Below are 22,811 nucleotides of genomic sequence, written 5' to 3'. Positions count from 1 at the left end.
GTCATAAAGACAAAGATAACGTGTAAAAAAAAAAATACAGTGAGGGATGGGGAAGGGGATGTTCTTTGATTTTCAGACATAATTTTCAGCCAAGGAAAATTACAACACTTCACATCAAAAACTCTTTCCAGTGTAGGGTTTAGGTTTAGGTGAGTTAGGAACTTCCCTAAGCTACAAACAGAAAGTGGGTGTCAAGTGACTTAGTAATATGGACATGTGATATATATTATTGCAATATCTTAAAAATTTAAACTAATGATAAAAACCATTGATGAAGAAACTATAAAAATTATAAATAAAGACAAGATCTGGCCCCACAACTAAAAAAGCCTGAGAGCTGTACAAGTGGGAGGGGTGCAAAGTTAAATTGTGACAAATTCCATCCATTTGTTCCATATATTTCTTACCAAAAGAAAAAAATGTAAATATACTGACTTGCTAATTATTGAACACCTTTCACACAATATTGCTAAAGAGGGGGTGCTTATTTGCTTATCTGCAATGCTAAAGCTTTTATAATGAAAAGTTTTGGTCACTTTTCAGCCTCAATACACACAGAAGCACTTAATGAATTTTTGATTTTGTCAAGAGAAAGAGCCAAATGTCTATCATTGTTGTCAATTATAGAAGAGATATCAAAATACTGACCTGCCATAGTATCATATTTTCAAACTTTGGCACAGGAAGTATATAATTTGGAAATGCATTAACGAGAAAGGAAATCAGATAAATCAGAAATTTATATGCTGTTTCTCCAAAACTATTTCAGTAAGCTAAAATTAAGCTATTTAAGATGGTAATTCTCTCAATTGAAAATGAGACAAGCAAGGAAGTAATTCTGACAGAAGTATTGTTGAATTTGCTTTCAATAAAGCCCAGTAAATTATAACAAATTCTGGTTTGGGTATGGATAAAAAGTTTAAAGTAAAAATAATCTGAATTTTTAATACTTTCCAATGTTTTTTAACTATTAAAACGTTGTAGAAGAAATAAGCCATTAAAATTGAATAAAATCATTTTTTTAAAAAGTGTCCAGATTGTAGATGTGTTTCCCCTTTCTTTGATGTGTTTCAACTTTCTTTCCAGAATCAGTCCTGAACCTGAAAACAAACCAAAACATGCTCCGATTTCGAGCCGCCAATCCCTGCATAAGTGGGCACTGGTGTCAACTGGCTAAAATCTCCCACCAGAAAGGGAAGGACTACGCAGGGGCAGGTGTAGAAAGTGAAAGGCTCTGAGCGAAGCGGAGGCAGAGTTTCCCCGGCAGTCAGGCTGGAGAAGGAAGTTGACTCACAGCTCTCGCGGCCCCACGCTCTTCCTGGACCCGGACAGCGCCTCGCCCAGGTCGGGGCTCCTGCTGACGGCGATGCACGGTTCTCCCTTTGGACGGGAGGCCTGAGTTCCAGGTCTTGGACCCGGGTACCCACCGCCGGGTGGGCGGTGCCGGCCAGTACGTTAAGAAGAGTTCGGGTGCCCCCTTCCGGCCGCTGGGCGCAGCGAAGGCAGCTTTGGGCGCATTGTTCAGCTGTGGCCCTCCCCTGTTTCACAGAGGTCCAAGTGGGGCTCTGAATCTAGGGATTCGTGGTCTCTCAGCTGGTGGCAATGGGGATGATATGCTCCATCCCTCACACTTTACAGAGCTAGAGAAAATCATCCTTGGTGTTGTCAGTTAAGAGGTTGGTTGGCTGACTTCTGGTGAGCCTAGTGATGCAGATGTCTAGCTGTGTCAGCCTTTTGCTCCTCTCTGCACCTTCCCACAAATGAGATTCTTAAATAGGCCAGAATTGTCATTTTTTTAAACTTACCTCAATTTTGTTTCTGCTCTTTTTGCAATTTCTCTTATACTTACAGGCATCAGAAAATGTCACAACTTCAATGTTTTTATATTACTACACTGGAAATTAAATATATTCATGGAAAGTGACAGAAGTCTGAATCCAGTAGGGTATATTCATGTAAATGAGTCAACTCAGGTTGAAATTAAAACCTGAGGCTCAATCTAACTTTTTTTTTTCTTTTTTTTAAGGGCCGCACCTTTGGCATACGGAGTTCCCGGGCCAGGGATCAAATCAGAGCTGTAGTCACCTGCCTACACCACAGCTCACAGCAACACCGGATCCTTGACCCACTGAGCGAAGCCAGGGATCGAACCCACACCCTAATGGTTCCTAGTCTGATTCTTTCCCACTGTGCCACGACAGGAACTCCCATTTTGACATTTCTTAAACTGCACCAAAATACATCAAGCTACACATCTTTGCATTTCCTTTTTAAGGGTCTAATATATAAGATTTGAATTCTTTCACCATTATTTCAGGACCATAGCTCTCATTTTCTGATAGTCTACAGATGATAGCAGCATAATGATGAACAACAAGGGTTAAATCATACCGTATTCTTTCTGTTACCAAAAAACTGCACATATATCTGCCAGTGTGGTTGGCAGTGTGGATTCCAGGAGAGTAAGGCAGGAATGGTGACTGCCCTGCAGGGAGCAGGGAGGACAGATATTAGAGGCAGGATTAAGAAGAAGGAAGCAGCACATGCTCAGCAAAGCTGAGGGCTAGTACTCAGAGCTGATGAAGAGGAGGGACCGGGAGCAGTAGAAAGATCCACTATCACCAAATCTGTGGCTCCTGACTTTCAATGACCTCAGTTTTTCATTTCCTCCTTTAAAAAATGGAGACAACTAAAGGAGTAGCACACAGGGAACTGTAAAGATTAAATGAAATAAAGTTTGCAAACTATAGGCTGAGAATTTGAACATGGTGAATGATAGCTGCCTTTTATGTTAATATAACACATGGTAACTTGTAGAGTCCATGCTCAGCCCAGCCCAGAGAAGCTATGACTGCAGCTCCCTTACCCACTGTCAAGGGTCTGCAGGTTGAGGTCCCAAATGCAAACTCTAGGAGAGGGATTGCCTTCAGGACTATGAGGGATCAGAGCCTAAGTTTCTATCCTTAGAGCAGGGCCTGGCACATTGTGGAGATAAATCCTATAGCACTTGAAATGTTTTGCAGAGAACCAGCATTAGGAAAGTTGTCTGACAAAAGTGGCTCTCTGTGAATAATATAAATGAGACAAATATTCCCCACCCAAATCCTCAATTTGTCTCAGACCACCTCTGGTGATACTATTTTAAGGGAACAATGGATATTTTTAAAAGTTATAGAGACTAGGGAATCAGTTATAAAATATAGATGTAGGAGAGGGTGATGAGAAATTGGACACTTTCTTTCTTTCTTTCTTTTTTGTTTTTTGTTTTTTTTTTTTTTTTTTTTTTTTTGTCTTTTTAGAGCAACACCCATGGCATATGGAGGTTCCCACGCTAGGGGTCTAATCAGAGCTACAGCTGCCGGCTTACGCTACAGCCATAACACCAGATCTGAGAGCCGTGTCTGTGACCTATACCACAGCTCACGGCAACACCAGATCCTTAACCCACTGAGCGAGGCCCGGGGTCGAACCTGCAACCTCATGGTTCCAAGTCGGACTTGCTTCCACTGCGCCATGACGGAACTCCAGCACTCCTATACTTTCATCCAGAGACGATCACAACACTACTTCAAGAGCTATTTCCTGGGTTAGTATTAGGGTAAAGAAAGCGAGGACTTCCCTCAAGCATTGAATATAAGAAAGCACCAAATCTAGGTACTCGAGATAAATACTACTTTAATTCAATATTTTAAAATGAAAGTGCCAAAACATTCATGCTAAAGAAAATATCAGAATTTTAAATAAAGACCCTGTATTTGTATGACCCTAAGTCTTACACAGGGAAAGCTTTTGTTGCCAATGAAATTTGGGCAATTTGCATTTAGTCTACAAAATCCTCACCAAAGAAAATGAGAAGATCAGACCTGGTAAATGTCCTCAACTTCTTGCACAGGACACTGACTCTTTTTTCTACAATATAGTCAGGTGGGGTCCAGGTGGGGAAAGGCGTTTCAATAACTCAAGTTAAATAAAACTTATTAAAGACTGCCACAGAGTCACAAGAAATTGTCAAGCAAAGCAATTCTCTCAAACAAGAAGTATTCTTTTTTTTTTTTTTGTCTTTTTTTGTTGTTGTTGTTGTTGCTATTTCTTGGGCCGCTCCCGTGGCATATGGAGGTTCCCAGGCTAGGGGTCCAATCGGAGCTGTAGCCACTGGCCTATGCCAGAACCACAGCAACGCGGGATCCGAGCCGCGTCTGCAACCTACACCACAGCTCACGGCAACGCCGGATTGTTAACCCACTGAGCAAGGGCAGGGACCAAACCCGCAACCTCATGGTTCCTAGTCGGATTCGTTAACCACTGCGCCACGATGGGAACTCCCAAGTATTCTTGAAAATACTAATGAGTTAGCCTCCAGTAAAGCCTGGAAAGTAAAATTATATTAATTCTTATTTTGGCGTAAAAAACCTATAGTTTAAATAGAGTTTAATAAGATGCTGTATATTCATATTCAAGTATATTTAAAAATTCTATACTTATTACCTAAAATATTTTAAATATAAACATTTAAAAATCTTAAACATAAATTAAATATAAATCTACTTTAAAATCATTAAAATAAAATGCTATTTAAAAATATTCCTACTATATATTGGAGTTCCCGTTGTGGCTCAGTGGTTAACGAATCTGACTAGGAACCATAAAGTTGCAGGTTGATCCCTGGCCTGGCTCATTGGTTTGGGGATCCGGAATTGCTGTGAGCTGTGGTGTAGGTTGCAGACGCCGCTCTGATCCCGCATTGCTGTGGCTCTGGCAATTGGCCGGTGGCTACAGCTCGGATTAGACCCTTAGCCTGGGAACCTCCATATGCCCCGTGAGAGGCCCTAGAAAAGGCAAAAAATATATATATTATATATATATATTTATATATATATATATTCCTACTATATATATATTTTTATATATATATATTCCTACTATATAATATATATATATATTCCTACTATATATATATTTAGGCCATGCCCCAGGTATGTGGAAGTTCCTAGGACACGGATCAAACCTTGCCACAGCAGTAACCAGAGCCAAGCAGCAACAACCTCGGGATCCTTAACATGCTGTGCCGCAAGAGAAATCCCTTACTTTACATTTTTTTCAATACTTTCTCCTCCACTTGGCATTGTACCCTTGAAAAACACCAACAAAGTCACAGAGCATCTAGGGGCTCAGCATCTCTATCCTCAGCCCGGGCGGTGCTCACGCCCCCACGCACCCGCAAGGTGTCCCCAACACCGCCCAGTCGTCTCATTGCAGAAGCGTCCCCCTTTCTCTGAGCTTTCGCGGAATCGCGCCACAACCAGCCCGAATCTGTAAAATCAGCTACTCTAATTCCCCGCCTCAGATATCTCAGTAAACGGTTTTTCTTCCGTAAAAATGGCCTCGCCAAAATTTCTGAGCGAAAATAACCCACAAAACTCTAAAGGGAAAGCCCAGAAAATGCAAGGTTTCGTGATTCCTACCAGGCAAAAATGTCGCTGGCGGGGCGGCAACAAAATTCTCTTCTTAGTATTCAGCACGGCGAAAAAGAAGGTTTTTCCTGCACTACTAAATCACCACACAATTGCTCGGTGAGGACGAGTTGCTCTTTCTCTCCCGCTGCCCTAGACGCTGAAACTGCAAGCTTAGCAATCCGCCTTTCCCATACCTGCTTAGAAAAGTAAACAGTGCGCGAAATTCCAGCCAAGAAACCTTTATGCTAATTGTTTAGTGGTGCCCCGTGGCACCTCGCGGCCACCTGGAGAATCACTAAAACACTGAGTGGCCCAGTTCTATCTGCTGCTGGCAACAACGATGCTCTGCTCCATCCCCTGCTACACTTCTGGGCTAGAACTTGCCTTGGATCCATAGACTAGAGAACAGGGAAATGTTCATACATTTGACACAAATGAAAAGGAGCCCCTTCAATCATGCCTAAAGGACAGAGCCGACTTCAAATTTCCTTCTGAAAGAGGGAAAATCACCCAAACACACTCATCTCAAGGTACCTGTTGCTACTATATGACGCTTCAGCAGACCATCAACCTCTTCAACACAGAGGACAGCTGCACCTGCCGGCCTATGCCACAGCCACAACAATGCTGGATGGGAGCTGCATCTGTGACCTACAGCATAGCTCAAGGCAATGCAGGATCCTTAACCCACTGAGTAAGGCCAAGGGTTGAACCCGCATTCTCATGGATACTAGTTGGGTTCATAATCTACTGAGGCACGTTGGGAACTCCTGCAGTCAGATTCTTAATCCTTGCTCCACAGAAGGAATTCCTCTCTTCCATTTTCTCTCTTTCTGTCTATCTTTTTTAGGCCCACACCCATGGCATATGGAGGGTCCCAGGCTATGGGACAAATGGGAGCTGTAGCTGCTGGCCTACACCACAGCTCAAGGCAATGCTGGATCCTTAACCCACTGAGGGAGGCCAGGGATGGAACCTACATCCTCATGGATGCTAGTCAGATTCGTTTCCACTGAGCCACAATGGGAACTCCTCTCTTTTCCACTTTCTGAATGTTACTTCGTACTTCTGTTTCTGTCTTTCATTAGCTACTCTCCAAATGGGTTACAGCAACATTTCTCAACTTTTTTTTTCATTATTGCCTCATCTTCCTCTGCCCACAGAGTCATTTTAGATATTTTCTTTTTAAATTCCCCTCCATGAAATTTTTGTAACACAGATATACTGTATATCTATTTATGTTCTTCATGTGTACATAGAAAAACGAATTGTAAAGCTTACTCTTTGTATGCAATTCAGGGTTAAGAATGACAAAAAACTTAGGCTATAAATGAAATGTAACATCTATTGAATTTTAATTTAAATTTATAGCACATTTTGTAGAGTGATTTTTTTTTTGGCTCTATCCACAGCATGTGAAAGTTCCCAGGCTAGGGATCAAAACCAAGCCACAGCAGTGACCCAAGCCACTGAAGTGATAATGCCAGATCCTTAACCTGCTGCACCACAAAAGAACTTCAAGATCTATTTTCATGAACAAATAACTTTATAAGATGATTTAAAAAATACATTTAATTTAATTTCTTGGGGATATTTGCTATTCCCAACATGTGAAGTGTATTTTTTTTATGGAAGGGTTGTTAGGATAGTATGCTATTGAAGATTTTTGTCTGTTAATGCTGGCTGCTGTAACAGATAAATAGAATACTAATAGTAATTGGATCTTAAGAGAAATGTATCTTTCCTTCCTTAAGAGAAAAAAGTATGACCATATAGCTCCATGCAAGCACTTGAGAATCACTAAACTAAAAGTGAGAGTGATTCTTCCATTTATGTACAGATCTGTGATTCTCATCCTGATATTCTAATTTTTTTTTTTCTTTTTCAGCCACATCCATGGCATATGGAAGTTCCCAGGCCAGGGACTAAATCCCAGCCAGAGCTGCAACCTATGCCACAACTTGCAGCAACGCTAGATCCTTAACCCACTTCTTGGGCCAGGGATTGAACCAGCAATGCTACTGAGACAAGCAGGATCATTAATCCACTGCGCCAAAGGGGGAATTCCTTCTAAATATTGAAAATACAAATTTGAAGAAAATACTCCTGCAAATGATATTCCAAAAAAAAAAAATACCTCACACAATATTCCATTATAACTTCCCTTGTAGAACCATGAAGAATTTATAAAGTATCTTTAATTATTGTTCTGCCACATCATATCTATTCTTTTTCTTATTGTTATCATAGTTGTTCCTTTCATGGATATTAATTGAGCTCCTGAAAGGAAAAGGGCTGGAATAGATGTATAGGAAATGAAGTTGGGTCAGATGGTCTCTCTCCCTTTAGTTATTTTACAGACTCCTGGGAGGTATTCTGAAGATACAATAGGTCAGGTCAGGTTTTAGCCTTTTCCTGTTTCTTCAACAGAATAGCAAAGACTGGGTAGTTTGTAAAGAGCAGAAATGTATTGCTCACAGTTCTAGAGTCTGTAAACCCAAGATAAGGATGTGAGTGTGGTCAGATCCTGCTTCAGGTTTCACACTGCAGAGTCTCCTGTAACCTCACAGGGCATAAGAGTGAGGGGTTTATCTCAGACCTCTTTGAGCAGGGCACTAATTCCATCTGTGAAGCTTCCATCATTATGCCCTAATCACCTCCCAAAGGGCCCATCACCTGACATCATCACTTTGGTGAATTTTATGGGATCCCAAACCCTCAAAACAGAAATATCTTTAAAGGTTACACACCTGGCATCTGGAAGTAAGAATATAGTCATTCTGAATGGAAAAAAAAAAAAAAAAAAAAAAAAAAAAAAGAGTAGGTCGGCAGGCAAAAAGAGCACACCAAGGACTCAGAATCCAAACTCTCCATTTGTGACCTGAAGTAATGCTCTATTATATGACAAATTTTGTATATCAGCCTGAAATGGAGCCCATCATTGCAAGGAATGGAATGAAGATAAAGGATACAAATATCATGCATCATCTTTGTTGAGGTGACGCTAAAGAATCTCAGGATAAAGGTTATAATGGCCATATCACTGAAGGACCACCAAAGAGTAATGTGGTAAATGTCTGGTTGCTGTGAGCTGTGTGAATCGGGGCCAGTCTGATTTTCGATAGGTGGTTCTGTATATGACACCAGGCTAGTTATTTTTTATTGTGACATAGTAGAGGGCAAATTAGAAACCATACCATCCTTGAGAGCTTAATATTGTGCTAGGCAAAGGCTGAAAATTGTGCTGTTCTTGCAACTTGACCCCCAGAGACTTATGTACCTTAAGGGAAAGAGAATGCTGGTAGTTTGAGCAATAAACTCAGTAGGTATCATTGATACCAGTAAAGTAGAAATTTTAGCTATTGTCCTTTATGCTCACAAGAAATATATCTGTGATGAAGCAAAATAGCTTGGTCATTCATAAATGCTTTCCAGTAAGAGGAGAACATCTGAGAAACTGCATTTAAAAATTACCTGTTTTAGTGAGTGCTGAGGATACCACAGAGAATAAGACAGAGTCTAGTTACTACTGAGCTGATTTGCCAAAGATGGTCACATACCTATTATTTAAAGGCTGGAAATGTAAAGGGCTGTGGCAACATAATTTCTACTGCAAGATATAAAGAATTTGAGCTGAAAGTAACTTATTTACATGCTAAAAATAAACATTTTTCCAGTTATGGATTAACTACAAAGATAGTTTCCTTTGGTCTGAAAAAACAGCAGACTTGGATTGGAACCTCTGAAAATCTTTTGAGAAACTGGAAATTATGCAAATATATATGAGGAAGATTCCAATTGATGATGATTTCTACATCATGCATTCTCATTGGAGATGAGCTCACTCTTAAGTGTGCAAACATTAGTTCTTAGGGTTATGAATAAATCCTAGCTCTTACAATGGCTTGTGACACTCCAAAGGTCAACCCTATCCAACAAAATCTTATTCCTAGTATTCATTTTTCTCTTTGGATTTTCTTGTAGATGATATAAGAAGCACTGACATGGAGTTCATGGAAGATAAACTGTACATACATACAATCAGGTCTACAACTTATGGTGACCTGATGGCTCATCGGAGGAATTTCCCTCCATCATTTGCTTGATCTCAAAGGCATATTGTGAGGGGTGACTTTACTTACTTATGGGTTTCTATTGGCTGTCCTTGTGGATGTTGCTTATGTTTGAGCGTCACTGTGATTCAGGCTATGGGAGTTAACACAAATAGAAAATTCAGTAAATTAAATACAAAAGATCATATGTTACTATTTAATTCTACTAAAGTTGTTCAACACATCAATAACTATAGCAGCTCTAAAAAGGAAAAAATGTTGAAAATATCTAGATGAATATGTTATCCAACAAAATTAAAAATTATTTTCTGACATGAAAATTAAAAGTTAAATATCTAAAAATAAAAGGTAAGAAAATAATACAGTTTTTTTACTGGTTTTTGAGCAGTTTTTAATGATTTTAAAGTATGCATATACATTGGCATCATTATAAAATATTTATAAAAATGTTTATTTTAATATGTAATGAGATATATTTCTATTTATATAAGTAAGTATATTACATTAAAAGTCACTCTACAGGAGTCCCCTGGTGGCACAGTAGGTTAAGGATCTGGCATTGTCACTGCTGTGGCTCCAGTCGCTGCTGTGGTGCAGATTTGATTTCTGACCCGAAAAATTTCACATGCTGTGGGCAGGCCAAAAAAAGGTCACTCTACCAAATTTGTTATAAATTTAAATTAAAAATTAATAGCTTTACCATGATGGGAAATAATATAAAAAGAATGTGTATATCTATATATATATGTGTGTGTATATATATATGTATATATAAATGACTGAGTCATTCGCTTTATAGCAGAAATTGGCATAATATTATAAATCAACTATACATTAATAATTGTTTAATTCAATAGATTTTACATTTTATTTATAGCTTAAAACATTTTGTCATTCTCAAACCTGCATTGAATACAAAGAGTAAGCTTTGGACTTTCTCTAAGTATAAAGGAGAGATACACATGGAGTAATAAATAGATATATAGTATATCTGTGTTAGAAAAATTTCAGGGGGGGAAATTAGGAAAATATTTTTAAAAGCAGAGGGAGAAGAGGCAATAATGAAAAAAAAAATTGAGAAACACTACCTAACCCATTTGGAGAATGGATAATGAAAAGGAAAAAGAGAAGTAGAAAGCGACATAAGAAAATGGAAAGGATTTGTTCTTATTTAAGACACAGGCCCAAGGGAAGGTATTCAGAAATCCTCGAGAGCAGAGTCACAGAGTCACCCACCTCAGCCAGGACAGAAGCATCTGCAAGGTCCCCAATGGCCCCAACCTCAGCCTTCTTCACAGCCCTGGTGCTGCTCAGCTGCAATGCCATCTGCTCTCTGGGCTGCGACCTGCCTCAGACCCACAGCCTGGCTCACACCAGGGCCCTGAGGCTCCTGGCACAAATGAGGAGAATCTCCCCCTTCTCCTGCCTGGACCACAGAAGGGACTTTGGATCCCCTCATGAGGCCTTGGGGGGCAACCAGGTCCAGAAGGCTCAAGCCATGGCTCTGGTGCATGAGATGCTCCAGCAGACCTTCCAGCTCTTCAGCACAGAGGGCTCGGCTGCTGCCTGGGATGAGAGCCTCCTGCACCAGTTCTGCACTGGACTGGATCAGCAGCTCAGGGACCTGGAAGCCTGTGTCATGCAGGAGGTGGGGCTGGAAGGGACCCCCCTGCTGGAGGAGGACTCCATCCTGGCTGTGAGGAAATACTTCCACAGACTCACCCTCTATCTGCAAGAGAAGAGCTACAGCCCCTGTGCCTGGGAGATCATCAGGGCAGAAGTCATGAGAGTCTTCTCTTCCTCCACAAACCTGCAAGACAGATTCAGGAAGAAGGAGTGACAGACACCTGGTTCATCTCGGAAATGCTTCTCACTGACTAACAAGCCCACACTTCGTTCTGTGCTGCCAGGTCACAGCCCCTCATTTCTGCTGTCATCCTGCCATGAAGTAATTCAATTTGTCAAAGGTTTTCAGGAGTATTAAGCAACATCATGTTCTCTACAGGCACTGGTCCTTACAGATGCCCTTGCTGACCTATTTATCTATTTAAAGTATTTATTTAACTGTTTGTACTATTTAAATTACTTCTGTTCATATAACATTATGTGTACCTTATTGTGGTTAAGAGAAAATATAGATACTTTGTATTTAATTATTATTTTTTGTTCATTAAAATTTTACTATAGAAAACTTTTTCTATTTGTTTATTCTTTAAAAGAGAAACAGCAAGCCTGAATGTAAGAGTGGATGTTACAACATTTTACCCAACAACCTGACTAAGAGTGGATGTTACAACATTTTACCCAACAGAATTATATTCACCTTAGTAGCGAAAATAGACATAGTATAAGCCAGGTTATATGTTCCTGTAAGAACACGGAGGTAGACATAACTAAGCCAAATCTGCTCTTTGCATATGTGGGGTTTTTTTAGGGAAATGAACTTTAAAACAATAATCAGTTAATTGATAATTAAATATTAATTATTTAAACAATAATACTAATTAGTATTAGAAATGAATATCAGATCTAATGTGATAATGAGATGAAGGAAGAAAAATGGAATTTCCTCAACAGAGGTGGATCAAGCCACGTGAGGATATAAAAAAACAAAAGTAGCAGATATTACCTGTAGTTAATTTTAAGTGCAAATGTCCATTGGATATTTGGGTTGGCAATTTACAAGCAATTCCATGAACTATAAAGCATGGGGCAGAAGAAGTGATCAAATGGGTAGAGAGCATAGAATGAGAAAAAGACTTAAAACTGAGTCCATTGACCTGACCTTGAAAGAAAGGGAATGCCACAAAGCAAACAGAAGTGGAATACCTGTACGTTGACAGGAGAGAAGTGATTAATGTGTAAAGAGCTCTAAAGCATTTTCCTGTTTATGTGTGTACTTTATCTCCACCATGTTATATTTGGTATTTAAAATTGTTTGGTTCATGTAGTATCATGTTCAACTTTATAATGTGTTTAAATCTAACATGTTTACCTTTATATTTTATCAAATTATTTCCTCATTTATGATATTCTACTGTAGAAGACAACTTGGGTGTTTATTCATACAAAAAGACTCATTTTCAGATTCTTTCCCCATATGGGCTATCACAAAGTATTAATAGATTTCCCCGAGGTACACAGAAGTGAGGACTTTCAAGGTTGAGACAGAGAAAGAGAGCCTGCAAAGGGCACAGAGATGGAGAAGCCAGTACAATTAAGTGGCAGCCAGGGAAGAACAACCATCAAAAAGCACTGAAGTAGAAAACAAAGGGATGGAGAATTGCACAAAATGAAACTTTAATAATTATTTATATGTAATATAGGATTCTGCACTGAATTTAGATTCTGCCAGGACACATGTGTGATCTTGGGAATCACTTAACTTTCCTGAGTCCCCTTTCTTCAAATATGAAGTAAGTGAAACTATTCCTAGAGCTGTTGTGAGTAGTAGGCAATCTAGAATATTTAAGAGCACTTAGGGTATTATCCACTGAGAAAGGGCTAAAGAGGTAGTGGCTATTTTCTTGTTTTCATATAAATATAAGTGGGAATAATGAGTTCTCCTGCCCCTCTCACTGTAAATGACTGCAAAACATTGACAGTCTAAATAAAAGTATTGAGAAAAGTGTCTCTTTAGTTACATCTAATTATATACATAATAATAAAATACATATACATATACGGACATGTATGTATATAAACATATATTATAAAGACTACATATATACTATACCATATATGTCTCTGCTGGTTCTGATACCTGGCACACTTCCCTCTTCCTCTCTGCTTTCCAGGATACCATTCTTTTACTCCAATATCACAATACTTTCCTTCCAGAGTAGAAATCTGCATTCAATCTGCATTAAGCTGTACTGCCTATTCACACACCTGTTTCCTTTCTCATTAGGGTTTCTGGATATCAATTTCCCTTTAAGACAGGAAAGTTACCAGGGGCAAGCAGAAATTGAGTGAAAGTTCTAGGTTTGTCAGAAACTCTCAGATGACTCCACGCTTTCTATGTGCCAAGCACTGCAGGTCCAGACTGTCCAGCCTCCCAGAGAAACACAAGAAAGAGAGGGAAAACTGCCTAACACTGAACTTCTGGGGAACCCAGGAGTTCAGCTGTGCATATTGGGCGCTTCCATGCGCTGATGGAACCTGGAGGGGCTCCCCTGGCTCAGAACTATCAGTGGCTTAAAAAGCTCAAAGCCCAGGAAACATGGAAAGTCAGCAGCGGCTGGAGAAATTGGAAGAAGGACAGAGATGTTTAAAGCTTTCACTGGAACACCGGAAGGACCTGAGCTGCACAGAGGCAAGTGTTTCTCCAGAACATTCCTTTTCAGAGAATGAGAAGACTAAAGTGGATGCTGAGAGCACAGCTATCACACATATATGTGGCCACTAGCAGGGTCCCCCGCACAGGTGATACTAATACCATAGTAGCCTGCAGAGCACCAGAAGGCACAAAGTTTCCTTTAGTGTCAGCTGCAAACCTGTTTCCTCCTTAGGATCCAGCAAGTTATCTCAGAGCAGGGAAGGATATTTCTGGAGACAATGCTATGAAAAGAATTTCTTACATTCCACCATAATGTGGCCTCTTTGAAAGATGAACAAAATTAAAAAATCCTTGAACAGAAGGGACACAGGCAGGGATTATGATCCATTTAGGAACGAGTGGGGTAGAGAGAGCCTTCCACCAGGACATGTATCAGCAATGTGCACACTGGAAGATGACAACTTGTCAAAACAACAAAGAACTTTGTGGAAATTAATCCCTAAATTAATTAGGCAATTTGGGAAGAGGACATTTATGGATCAGTCATCTTTTTTTTACAGTTGGTGCATACCACACTGAGTAGGTACCTTAAAGTCAGAGGGACATTTCAAGTATATTTAAAAGTTTGGAAAAAATCCTGAGGATTAGGGTCCAAAAAATAGGTAAGTAACACTCCTATGCTACTGCTAAAAATGCCATCTTATCAATGAATGCTGTTTTTAGTTTTATTTTTACTTCAACTCTATAGTCTTGTTTTATAATTTTAATAGGTTGATGCTAGAAAAATTGTTAAAAAGATAAGTATTCTAAGCAGTATGGCTGAATTTGGAGACTCTTCCTGCTAAGTAGCCATTTAAAAACCTTCACTGCTTCTGTCTGGGAAGCACATATGTTCTTCCATCTTGGTCATTCAAAAGCGTCCTTAGTACTCACATCTTAACCAGTGGTTGAGACAATAAATAAAAGAGACTCTTCACTGGACTCTCAGTAGACAACAGAAGGTCCAGTCTGGGCTAGAGGCGAGAGACAAGACTTGTCCTTTTTGGGAATGACAAGAGCAGGCTGACCTGAAGAGGACTCCTGAGAAACCAGTGAGACTGAACAAACAATAGACAACATGAGAGCTGAGAGTTCAGTTATTTGGGAGGATTTCCCAAGGACTATAGCCTGAGAAACAGCCTCTCAGACAGCTGTAAGGATCTGCTCCAGGGAGTTGGGGGTTGAGGTCAGTATATATATGATTTTGGCAAGTGGGGTTCCTGCCATCAAGGACACATCTTAGCAGAAGGTTGCTGATTGTCATGAGGAAAGGATGTCTCTATTGATGACTTTACTGTTTTTCTAGGTGTGAGAAGAGGTAAGAAATTTGGGTTCATAAATTTGTCTCCTGAACTGATCTACTATCTGAAGGCCTTGATCTGTCAGTTTTCCCAGAGCACAGAGTGCCTCCTTCCTGATCCCCATCGTGACCTCCTTTCAGGGTGTATTAAAGTTCAGTGACTTCATTCCTGTGGAACCAGATGGAGAGTGACATTTCAGTTGTCATCCTAAAGGAGAAATGTCAGCACTCATATGGCTAGAAATTGTTAGGTGCTTTTTCTTTGTTCTTAAAGTCCCAAGAACAATCAAGTGTTAAAAACAAATAGAGTGGAGGGGTCTGCTGTTATACTGTTAATAAAGATATTTTACCATATTGCATTGAAGAAATTGCTCTAAAATATTAGAGTTCTTTTTTGGTCAATTGGCAGAAAAATCTACCCATTTCCAATTATTTGATAGGGATTTTGTCTATTTTTCATTAGAATTTAAGTCATTTCAGTTTTCTCCGACCACACTTTTTGTTGCCCTAAAGTGTTGCTGTCACACTTCCACACTATCTGAAGCACTCTTTGTCCTCTCACTATCTTCCCTCTAGTTATTTCATTCCTTCCTAAAGATTGTGTTCTTTTCCACCCTTCACTTTCTTTAATAAGCTGTTCCAGACAAATCATTGTAAAGCCCCTCACTCAGGTTTGCCCTTGTACATTTAGTACACTTGAAAAGAGTTCATCCATCCAGATTTATATTTCTATCCAGCTAAGAGAAGGTGATCCAAACAGGGTTAATGTGAGGATTGAATTAACATTTTAAAGAACTTATAAAGCAGTTAGTCCATGATAAGCAAACAATGAAATTCAATTATTACTACTGATATCACGATTACTATTTTCCAGACTAAGATCGGGATCTTCTGGAAACTTCTAATTCCCTTTTTATAATCCTAGTTTTCACAAAGTACACTTCTCATTGCTAGAGTGGACTTATCAGCTAGACAGATGATCAGCAAGGCTGATCTCCAAGATCCTGCCAGAGAGGGTTAGCCATCTAGCAACCAGAGTTCGGGTTTCCAGTCTCTTGTGAGCTAATTTCATTCTTCTTTCTTCAAAACTGATCACATGAGATTAAATTTAAAAAAAATCAAGCGGCTCATCTTGCACATCTGAATGCAGTCAAATGAAATCGAAGTGGGTCTTCTTTAAGCTTCTGGCAGAAGCAGCCACGTGCCTGCCTTCCTGTTGTACATACTGGCCTCACCCTTCCCCTCTGCATAGCCTTGTCCCCATCTGTGCTGCACTGAAGTTTGCTAACTTAGAAGAAAGATGTCATTGGGTCAGGGGAAAACCACTTCCCTCCTTCACATTCATGACATCCAGACTTAACATCTCTGTTTCTTTGCCCACAAAACCACTGTCAAATTTTACTTTCTCGGATAGTTGTAATAAGAAACAAAAATATAAAGTCTTGAATGTGATAGAGATCACAGCCCCTTTGTCTCTCTTTTTTAATTCCCTTTATTATTCTTACCTCATCATGAAACCAAACTAACATATGAGCATCAAGACAAATCTTGCCCAATAAGCCCCTCAGTGAACATAATTTATAAAAACTTTAAATGAAGAATCACACACAATTAAAGGAAAAAAGGCAACTTCTCCCTGACATAATAGCCTAGGCCCTCACTGCCCTGCATTCTCAGAGGGAGACAGAGACAGAGGGAGAGAGAAGCTCAACTGGGATCAACTGACTGAATAAACAACTGAATGTCATTAGTTTCTGTGATGTATGATTCTTATGAGAGACAACTTCATCACTGAATCTCCTGCCTCAGCTGAGAAACTTTGAGCTTAACAAGTGTTCAATAGTTTAGGTAAAAGAACTGAATAATACTCAAGGTGAAATAATTTCAATTGGATAATTCCTCCAACTCGTAAGACAGAACAAACCTTTGCTCTCAGCATCTGAGGGCTGCTGACACCGTTGATACCTGAGGACACAGGTCAGGAGAGGAGGAGGTCACCACTGAGGACTAGGGTCTTTCACACAAACACTCTGGGGGCAAAGGAGGGGGTCCTGGGAGGTGAATTATTTTCCCAACAGATAAATAAGCCCCACCACAGAGAGGAGATTTCCAAGTCCTCAGGATGTGGTGAGTTGGCTTCAGGGAGTGGGTCCAAGAGTTTAGGTAGGGGACTCTCTTCCTCTAGAGGACAGAGGACATCTCCCTTGTGAGTGAAGGGCTTCTGGGAAAACCCAATTATCTTGGAATTAGAATCTCCACACCCATATTCTCCAGAAAAGAACCAGGATTCCTGGTGGGAGTACTGGCTCAGGCTGTGGAAGACAACAGGCCCTCAGTAAGAATATGGTGGAAAGGAAGGGTGATGTCTGTAATTGTCCTGACCTCCTGGTCCCCTGAAGCAGAACCACTTGGATCTTCATGAACCTGTTCTGAGATGAAGAGAAACATGAGAGAAGCTCATTCACTCATAATCATTAGCTTCTCCTATAAATCAAACATTAAACAAACCCCTCTTTTTTCAAAGAGCTTAATTGGAAGAGTGATCTTGTAAATCTATAAATAAATTCAGAAACCATGGGGCTGATGGAGCCTGCCTCCTAAGTCTTAGACTGAACAAAAGATCAAGTCTAAAAATTAGTACTTGGAACAGAGAAAAATTAAATTGATGCATTAAATTGAGACACAGAGGGGGAGGGGGGAAAGAGACAGAGAGAGAGAAGATGTATTTACATACTATAGCACTTCTGATTTTAAGAAAAAGACATTTCTCATTTGATTGACAAATATCCATTTGAATGGGCATACCTGGAATTATTGAGAAAATTAAAATTCTTGTGAGATTAAATAGTGTAGATTGAAGATATCTTTTAGACCATATTGAGAAGACAAAGGAAAACCAAAAAAAGGGAGTAAAAGTTTAGAGAACTGTTTTTAATAAATGAAAATTACTGTGTTCACTATTTACTGGCCATGCTTAGAGAGAATGGCATCAGAGAACCTACCCCCAAGGTTCCCTCAGACACCCATCTCAGCCAGACAAGCAGCTCCCTCATTTCCCCATGGCCTTCGTGCTCTCTCTACCGATGGCCCTGGTGGTGTTCAGCTATGGCCCTGGGGGATCTCTGGGCTGTGATCTGTCTCAGGACATGTGCATGTCAGCAGAAGAACCTGGCGCTTCTGTGTCAGATAAGGAGAATCTCCCCTTCCTTCTGTCTGAAGGACAGAAAAGACTTTGGGTTCCCCCAGGAGATGGTGGAAGGCAGCCAGCTGCAGAAGGTCCAGGCCATCTCTGTCTTCCATGAGATGCTCCAGCAGACCTTCCTCCTCTTCCACATAGAGCGCTCCTCTGCTGCCTGGGACTCCACCCTCCTGGACAAGCTCTGCTCTGGACTCCATCAGCAGCTGGAAGACCTAGACCCCTGCTTGGTGCAGGTGATGGGAGAGCAGGCATCCTCCTTGGGAATGGCTGTGAAGAGGTACTTTGAGAGAATCCATCTCTTCCTGAAAGAGAAGAAATACAGTGACTGTGTCTGGGAGATTGTCAGAGTGGAAATCATGAAACCCTTGTCTTCCTTAAACAGTTTTGCAAGAAAGGTTAAGAATTATGGATGCAGACATGGGGTCACCTTGAAATGACTGTCAGACTAAGAATGCCATCTCACCCTGTACATTGTCTTTGGTCACTTCAAAAGACTCCTATCTTTGGCTACAGAACTTATTGAAATAATTTGAGTAATATTTTTTCAGTAGTAATAAGCATTCATATGTCAAAATTACTCAGCTCCAGGGGCATCAGTCTTAGGAGATGACTGTCCTGAGGTGATTTATCTACTGTTTGTTTATGTTTATTCTTGTACCATATAAAATTTCATATAAAATATTTATTATTACATTGTAATTCAAATTGAGAAAACATGTTCACCTTTTCGTTTCATTAAATTTGCATTTTGTGGAGTTCCCGTTGTGGCACAGTGGTTAATGAATCCGACTAGGAACCATGAGTTTGCGGGTTCGATCCCTGCCCTTGCTCAGTGGGTTAAGGGCCTGGTGTTGCCATGAGCTGTGGTGTAGGTTGCAGACATGGCTCAGATCCCGTGTTGCTGTGGCTCTGGCGTAGGCTGGCGTCTATAGCTCCAATTAGACCCCTAGGCTGGGAACCTCCATATGCCACAGGAAGCAGCCTTAGAAAAGGCAAAAAGGCAAAAAAATATTGCATTTTGTTTTATTAAATTTTTGTGAAATGAACCTTGATTTTTTTTATTATGAAAACCTAAACTCTTATTTTTTCTAGATACATCTGTTTCAGTATGATATTGGTCCATTTTGTGCTATGGAACATTCCTACCACTTTCCAGGAAATGCTTGTCACTTGGTGGAAATTCATGGAATAGAGAAGAGTCCTGAAATTATGGAAAACTGTTAGTACTTCTGCCATAGGTGGACCTGATTCATGTCTAGTCAGCAAAGAGTGGTCTGCATAAATATCTGAGGAAAGAAATCATTTCCTCCAGGGAAGGTGGTGATACACGATGGTGATGGGCTGACCTGGCACCTGTTACTCTTACTCCCACCTTCTCCCCAGTCCTGCTTTCCTGAACCACTTACTCATACAACCACTTACTCATACAACCTCTATCTGACTCCCCTTCCACACAAGTGTCTGCTTCTGTGCTGGCTTCTAGAGTCAAGGTTTCTCTCAGGGTGCAAGCCACAAGAAGAGAGCACAAGTGAAAGGAGAATTTCTAGGATTTTTCAAAACCTCAGAATTCCAGCTATGCTATTTAACAGCAGTGTGACCTTGACAAATAGCACAAACACCATGCTCCCTAATTTCCTCATCTTATAATTTCTGTGTATTATACTTCTAAAAGAATTACTGGGAATTAGTAAAAATTCATTTGGAAAGGATTAGTAGAAAATACTTTGATCTGCTTTAAATATGAAACAGCAAAGATCTCAAATCAATGAAGAAGGTCACACACATTCTTCAGTAACAGTGATGTGACTTAGTATGAAAAGGGCAACAAAGAGCTTCTGAACTCCTTTTTGTTTTTTGGTCCTTCAGCAGCAGTGAAGAAGCAAGAAGGAAAAAGCAGGAGCTGTGAAAGGTAAGGTTCTGTTCTCCTCCCCTGGACTCTGCCCATTTTGATCCTAGTTCTCTTTTCCGTAATGTCCCAGGTCAATGATGGCTGGTAATGTCACCTCCAAAGTTTGTCCTTCTCAGAAAACAGTTTCCTCAGAGGAGAGACTCAGAGAAAGAAAGCAAGGATGTCTGGACCTGGGACATGCCTCACCCACGCTCTGCTCATCCATATGAAAGCTGGGCCATGGCGCTTACCCACCAGGTGACAGTGTGAGAGGTGGTGGAACAAGCCTTGTTTGGATGGCAAAATTCTGGGTAATGGCTCTGAGAAGTTAACTTTCCTAAGTTTCAAGACTCTGTGTCTGGGAGAATCCCTGCCTGCAAACCTCAGGTGGTTGTTAAGATAATCATCTGGGGGAATGTATGTGAAAGTGCTTTACAAAGACAGAGCTCTATACATACCTGGGCCTTACCTTATAATTATTGTCCTTTAAACTTTGACCTGGAATCCTAATTCCTGCTCATGAATCTTCAAAGAATCTCTTCCCAATGGAACATTCTACTCAGCCTCCTCCATTGTCTCTTGGCTCTCACTTTCACTGGACACACCCAGGCTCCTATTTCCATTTGCAGAGCTCATCTGAAAGGCACTAATGTGACCCCAGCCCCAGCCTCTTTTCAGGAAGATGATTCATCTCTTCCTTACCTCAGGCATCCCTCTTGCTAGCTTGCCCTAGGGAACCCCAGGCTCCCAGCCCAGCATGAAACTGACGTGAGGGAGTCCCAGGGGGAACTGAATATGGAAGGAAGCCTTGGGGTGAGGCATCTTCTGAAAAAGATTGTCTCTGTTTCTTAAAAACAGCAAAATTGATTCTTCGCAAATAAATTTATTTCTTCTCAAGCGTTTTCTTTTGTTTATGCTGCATTCAGGGGAAGAATGGAGTATTCTGGTGAGTGGGCTTAGAGAAGAGAAGGTGTTTCTCCAGCTCTGATTGAGAGCTGACTGAGATGTTGGAAAAGAAGGCAGTTTAGGGAGGGAGTCTGACAGTGGCCTTGCACCCATTACCCTCTCAGCCTCCTTCATTTTTTTCCCCATGCCAGTGGCATGTAGATATTCCCAGGCAAAGGATCAAACATGTACCACGACAATGACCCAAGCCCCTGAAGTGAAAATGACCAGATCTTTAACTCTCTATGCCACAAGAAGACTCCCAGCCTCCTTCATTTTTGTCATGCTGAATACACCCTTCAAAAAGCTAATAGGAAATCATAGCAATTGACGAATGTTGAGGAGCTTTACTGGTTGATAAAATCCATTAAAGAACAAACTTCAGGACCTGGACTTCCCTGTCCCTCCCCTTGCTTCATCATCATATTGATCTTAAACAACCATGGGTTGGTTCCTCAGGGTAACATAGGCACAGACATCCCCAAATGTCCCAGTCAGACTCCAGGAACAGAAAGTGACAAGAAACTTCACATATCCCCAAAATAGCACTGCACTTTGGCAGTCTTTAGGGCCCAAGTTTAGAAAGGGAAGGAACAAACCCAATGACCCCATTTATTTGGATGGAGAACACCTTTCGTTTCACTTCAAGACCCCCTTTCATCCTGATCCAGGCTGGGCAGAGAAGCCCAGCTCCCCCAACTCCATATGCCATGTGGCAGCCAAAAAGAAAAATATATATATACCTTGAGTAATTATTATGAAGTCTGAACTAATTATACAATGGTGAAAAAGAGATATACCTTTCTTCCAAGGTGGCTTTTGTTAAGCAGGTTTAATAAATCCATTTTCAAGAGGACTGGTCCAGAAGGATAAGACAGTTTGGCTGGCATGTAAAATAAAAGGTAAAAATAGCCAGACCAGAAGTAAAATGGTATTCTTAGAAAGAGGTGAACACTATTTACATTAAGTTCAATTTTAAGAAAAAGACTTTTCTCATTTGAAAGACTCGAATCAACTTATTCTGAAACTTGTGAGGTTTGAAGGTCACAGCCCAGGAGCACAGTTTACTACTGAACACTTTCCCTCTTCCATACCTACATTCCTGTCAACAGGATTCCTATACACCAGAAACACATTGCAAATGTAACACTTTTTTTTTAAAGAAGTGTCTAGGAGTTCCTTTGTGGTGCAGAGGGTCAAGGATCTGGTGTTGTCACGGCTGGTGCTCAGGCTACTACTGTGGTGCACGTTCCATCCCTGGCCTGGGAACTTCCACATGCTGCAGGTACAGAAAAAGAAATACCTAGGAAAACCCAAAGACAACAGAGGAAAGAAATGCATTGATGAAAAAGGAAGTTTTAAATTCTGCCTCCTCCAGCTATGGCAAACAGTACTGTACACATACCTACTCCTAGCAAGATAAATGTAAAAGCTCAATCTAAAGGCCAATTTACACCAGTTCCTTTTACCCAATACAGTAGGTTCAACTTTCAATAGAAATTTGCAAGTCATACTAAAAGTTGAAAAACACAGTTTGAAGAGAAAGAGCAAACTTCAGATCTAGATTCAGATGTAGTAGAGATTTTGGATAATTATCAGGAATTTAAAATAACAGTGATTAATATACTAAGGTCT

General features: G+C 40.4%; 2 protein-coding genes across 2 annotated transcripts; both read left to right on the top strand.

Annotated features, from left to right (window-relative positions):
- Window positions 1-10,796: 10,796 nt before the first annotated feature.
- IFN-ALPHA-4 (interferon-alpha-4) lies at window positions 10,797-11,366 on the top strand. The gene has a single exon (NM_001166319.1). The coding sequence runs from the start codon at window positions 10,797-10,799 to the stop codon at window positions 11,364-11,366; it is 570 nt and encodes a 189-aa protein (NP_001159791.1).
- Window positions 11,367-18,249: 6,883 nt separating this feature from the next.
- Window positions 18,250-18,780, top strand: IFN-OMEGA-2 (interferon-omega-2). Its single transcript, NM_001166322.1, is given in 1 exon segment — window positions 18,250-18,780. A coding segment is annotated over 1 exon segment (531 nt).
- Window positions 18,781-22,811: the final 4,031 nt, after the last annotated feature.

Source organism: Sus scrofa, chromosome 1 (assembly GCF_054392235.1).
Source record: "Sus scrofa isolate SSC_HxYL_T2T_F1_AM1 chromosome 1, Sscrofa_HxYL_maternal_Yorkshire_Landrace_v2.0, whole genome shotgun sequence".
Classification (NCBI taxonomy): Eukaryota; Metazoa; Chordata; class Mammalia; order Artiodactyla; family Suidae; genus Sus; species Sus scrofa.
The sequence above is the reverse complement of the archived record's forward strand: the minus strand, read 5'-3'. Positions and strand labels throughout refer to the sequence as shown.

Excerpts from the sequence above, each read along its gene's own strand:
- IFN-ALPHA-4 (NM_001166319.1), top strand. The coding sequence starts at position 10,797 with ATGGCCCCAACCTCAGCCTTCTTCACAGCCCTGGTGCTGCTCAGCTGC.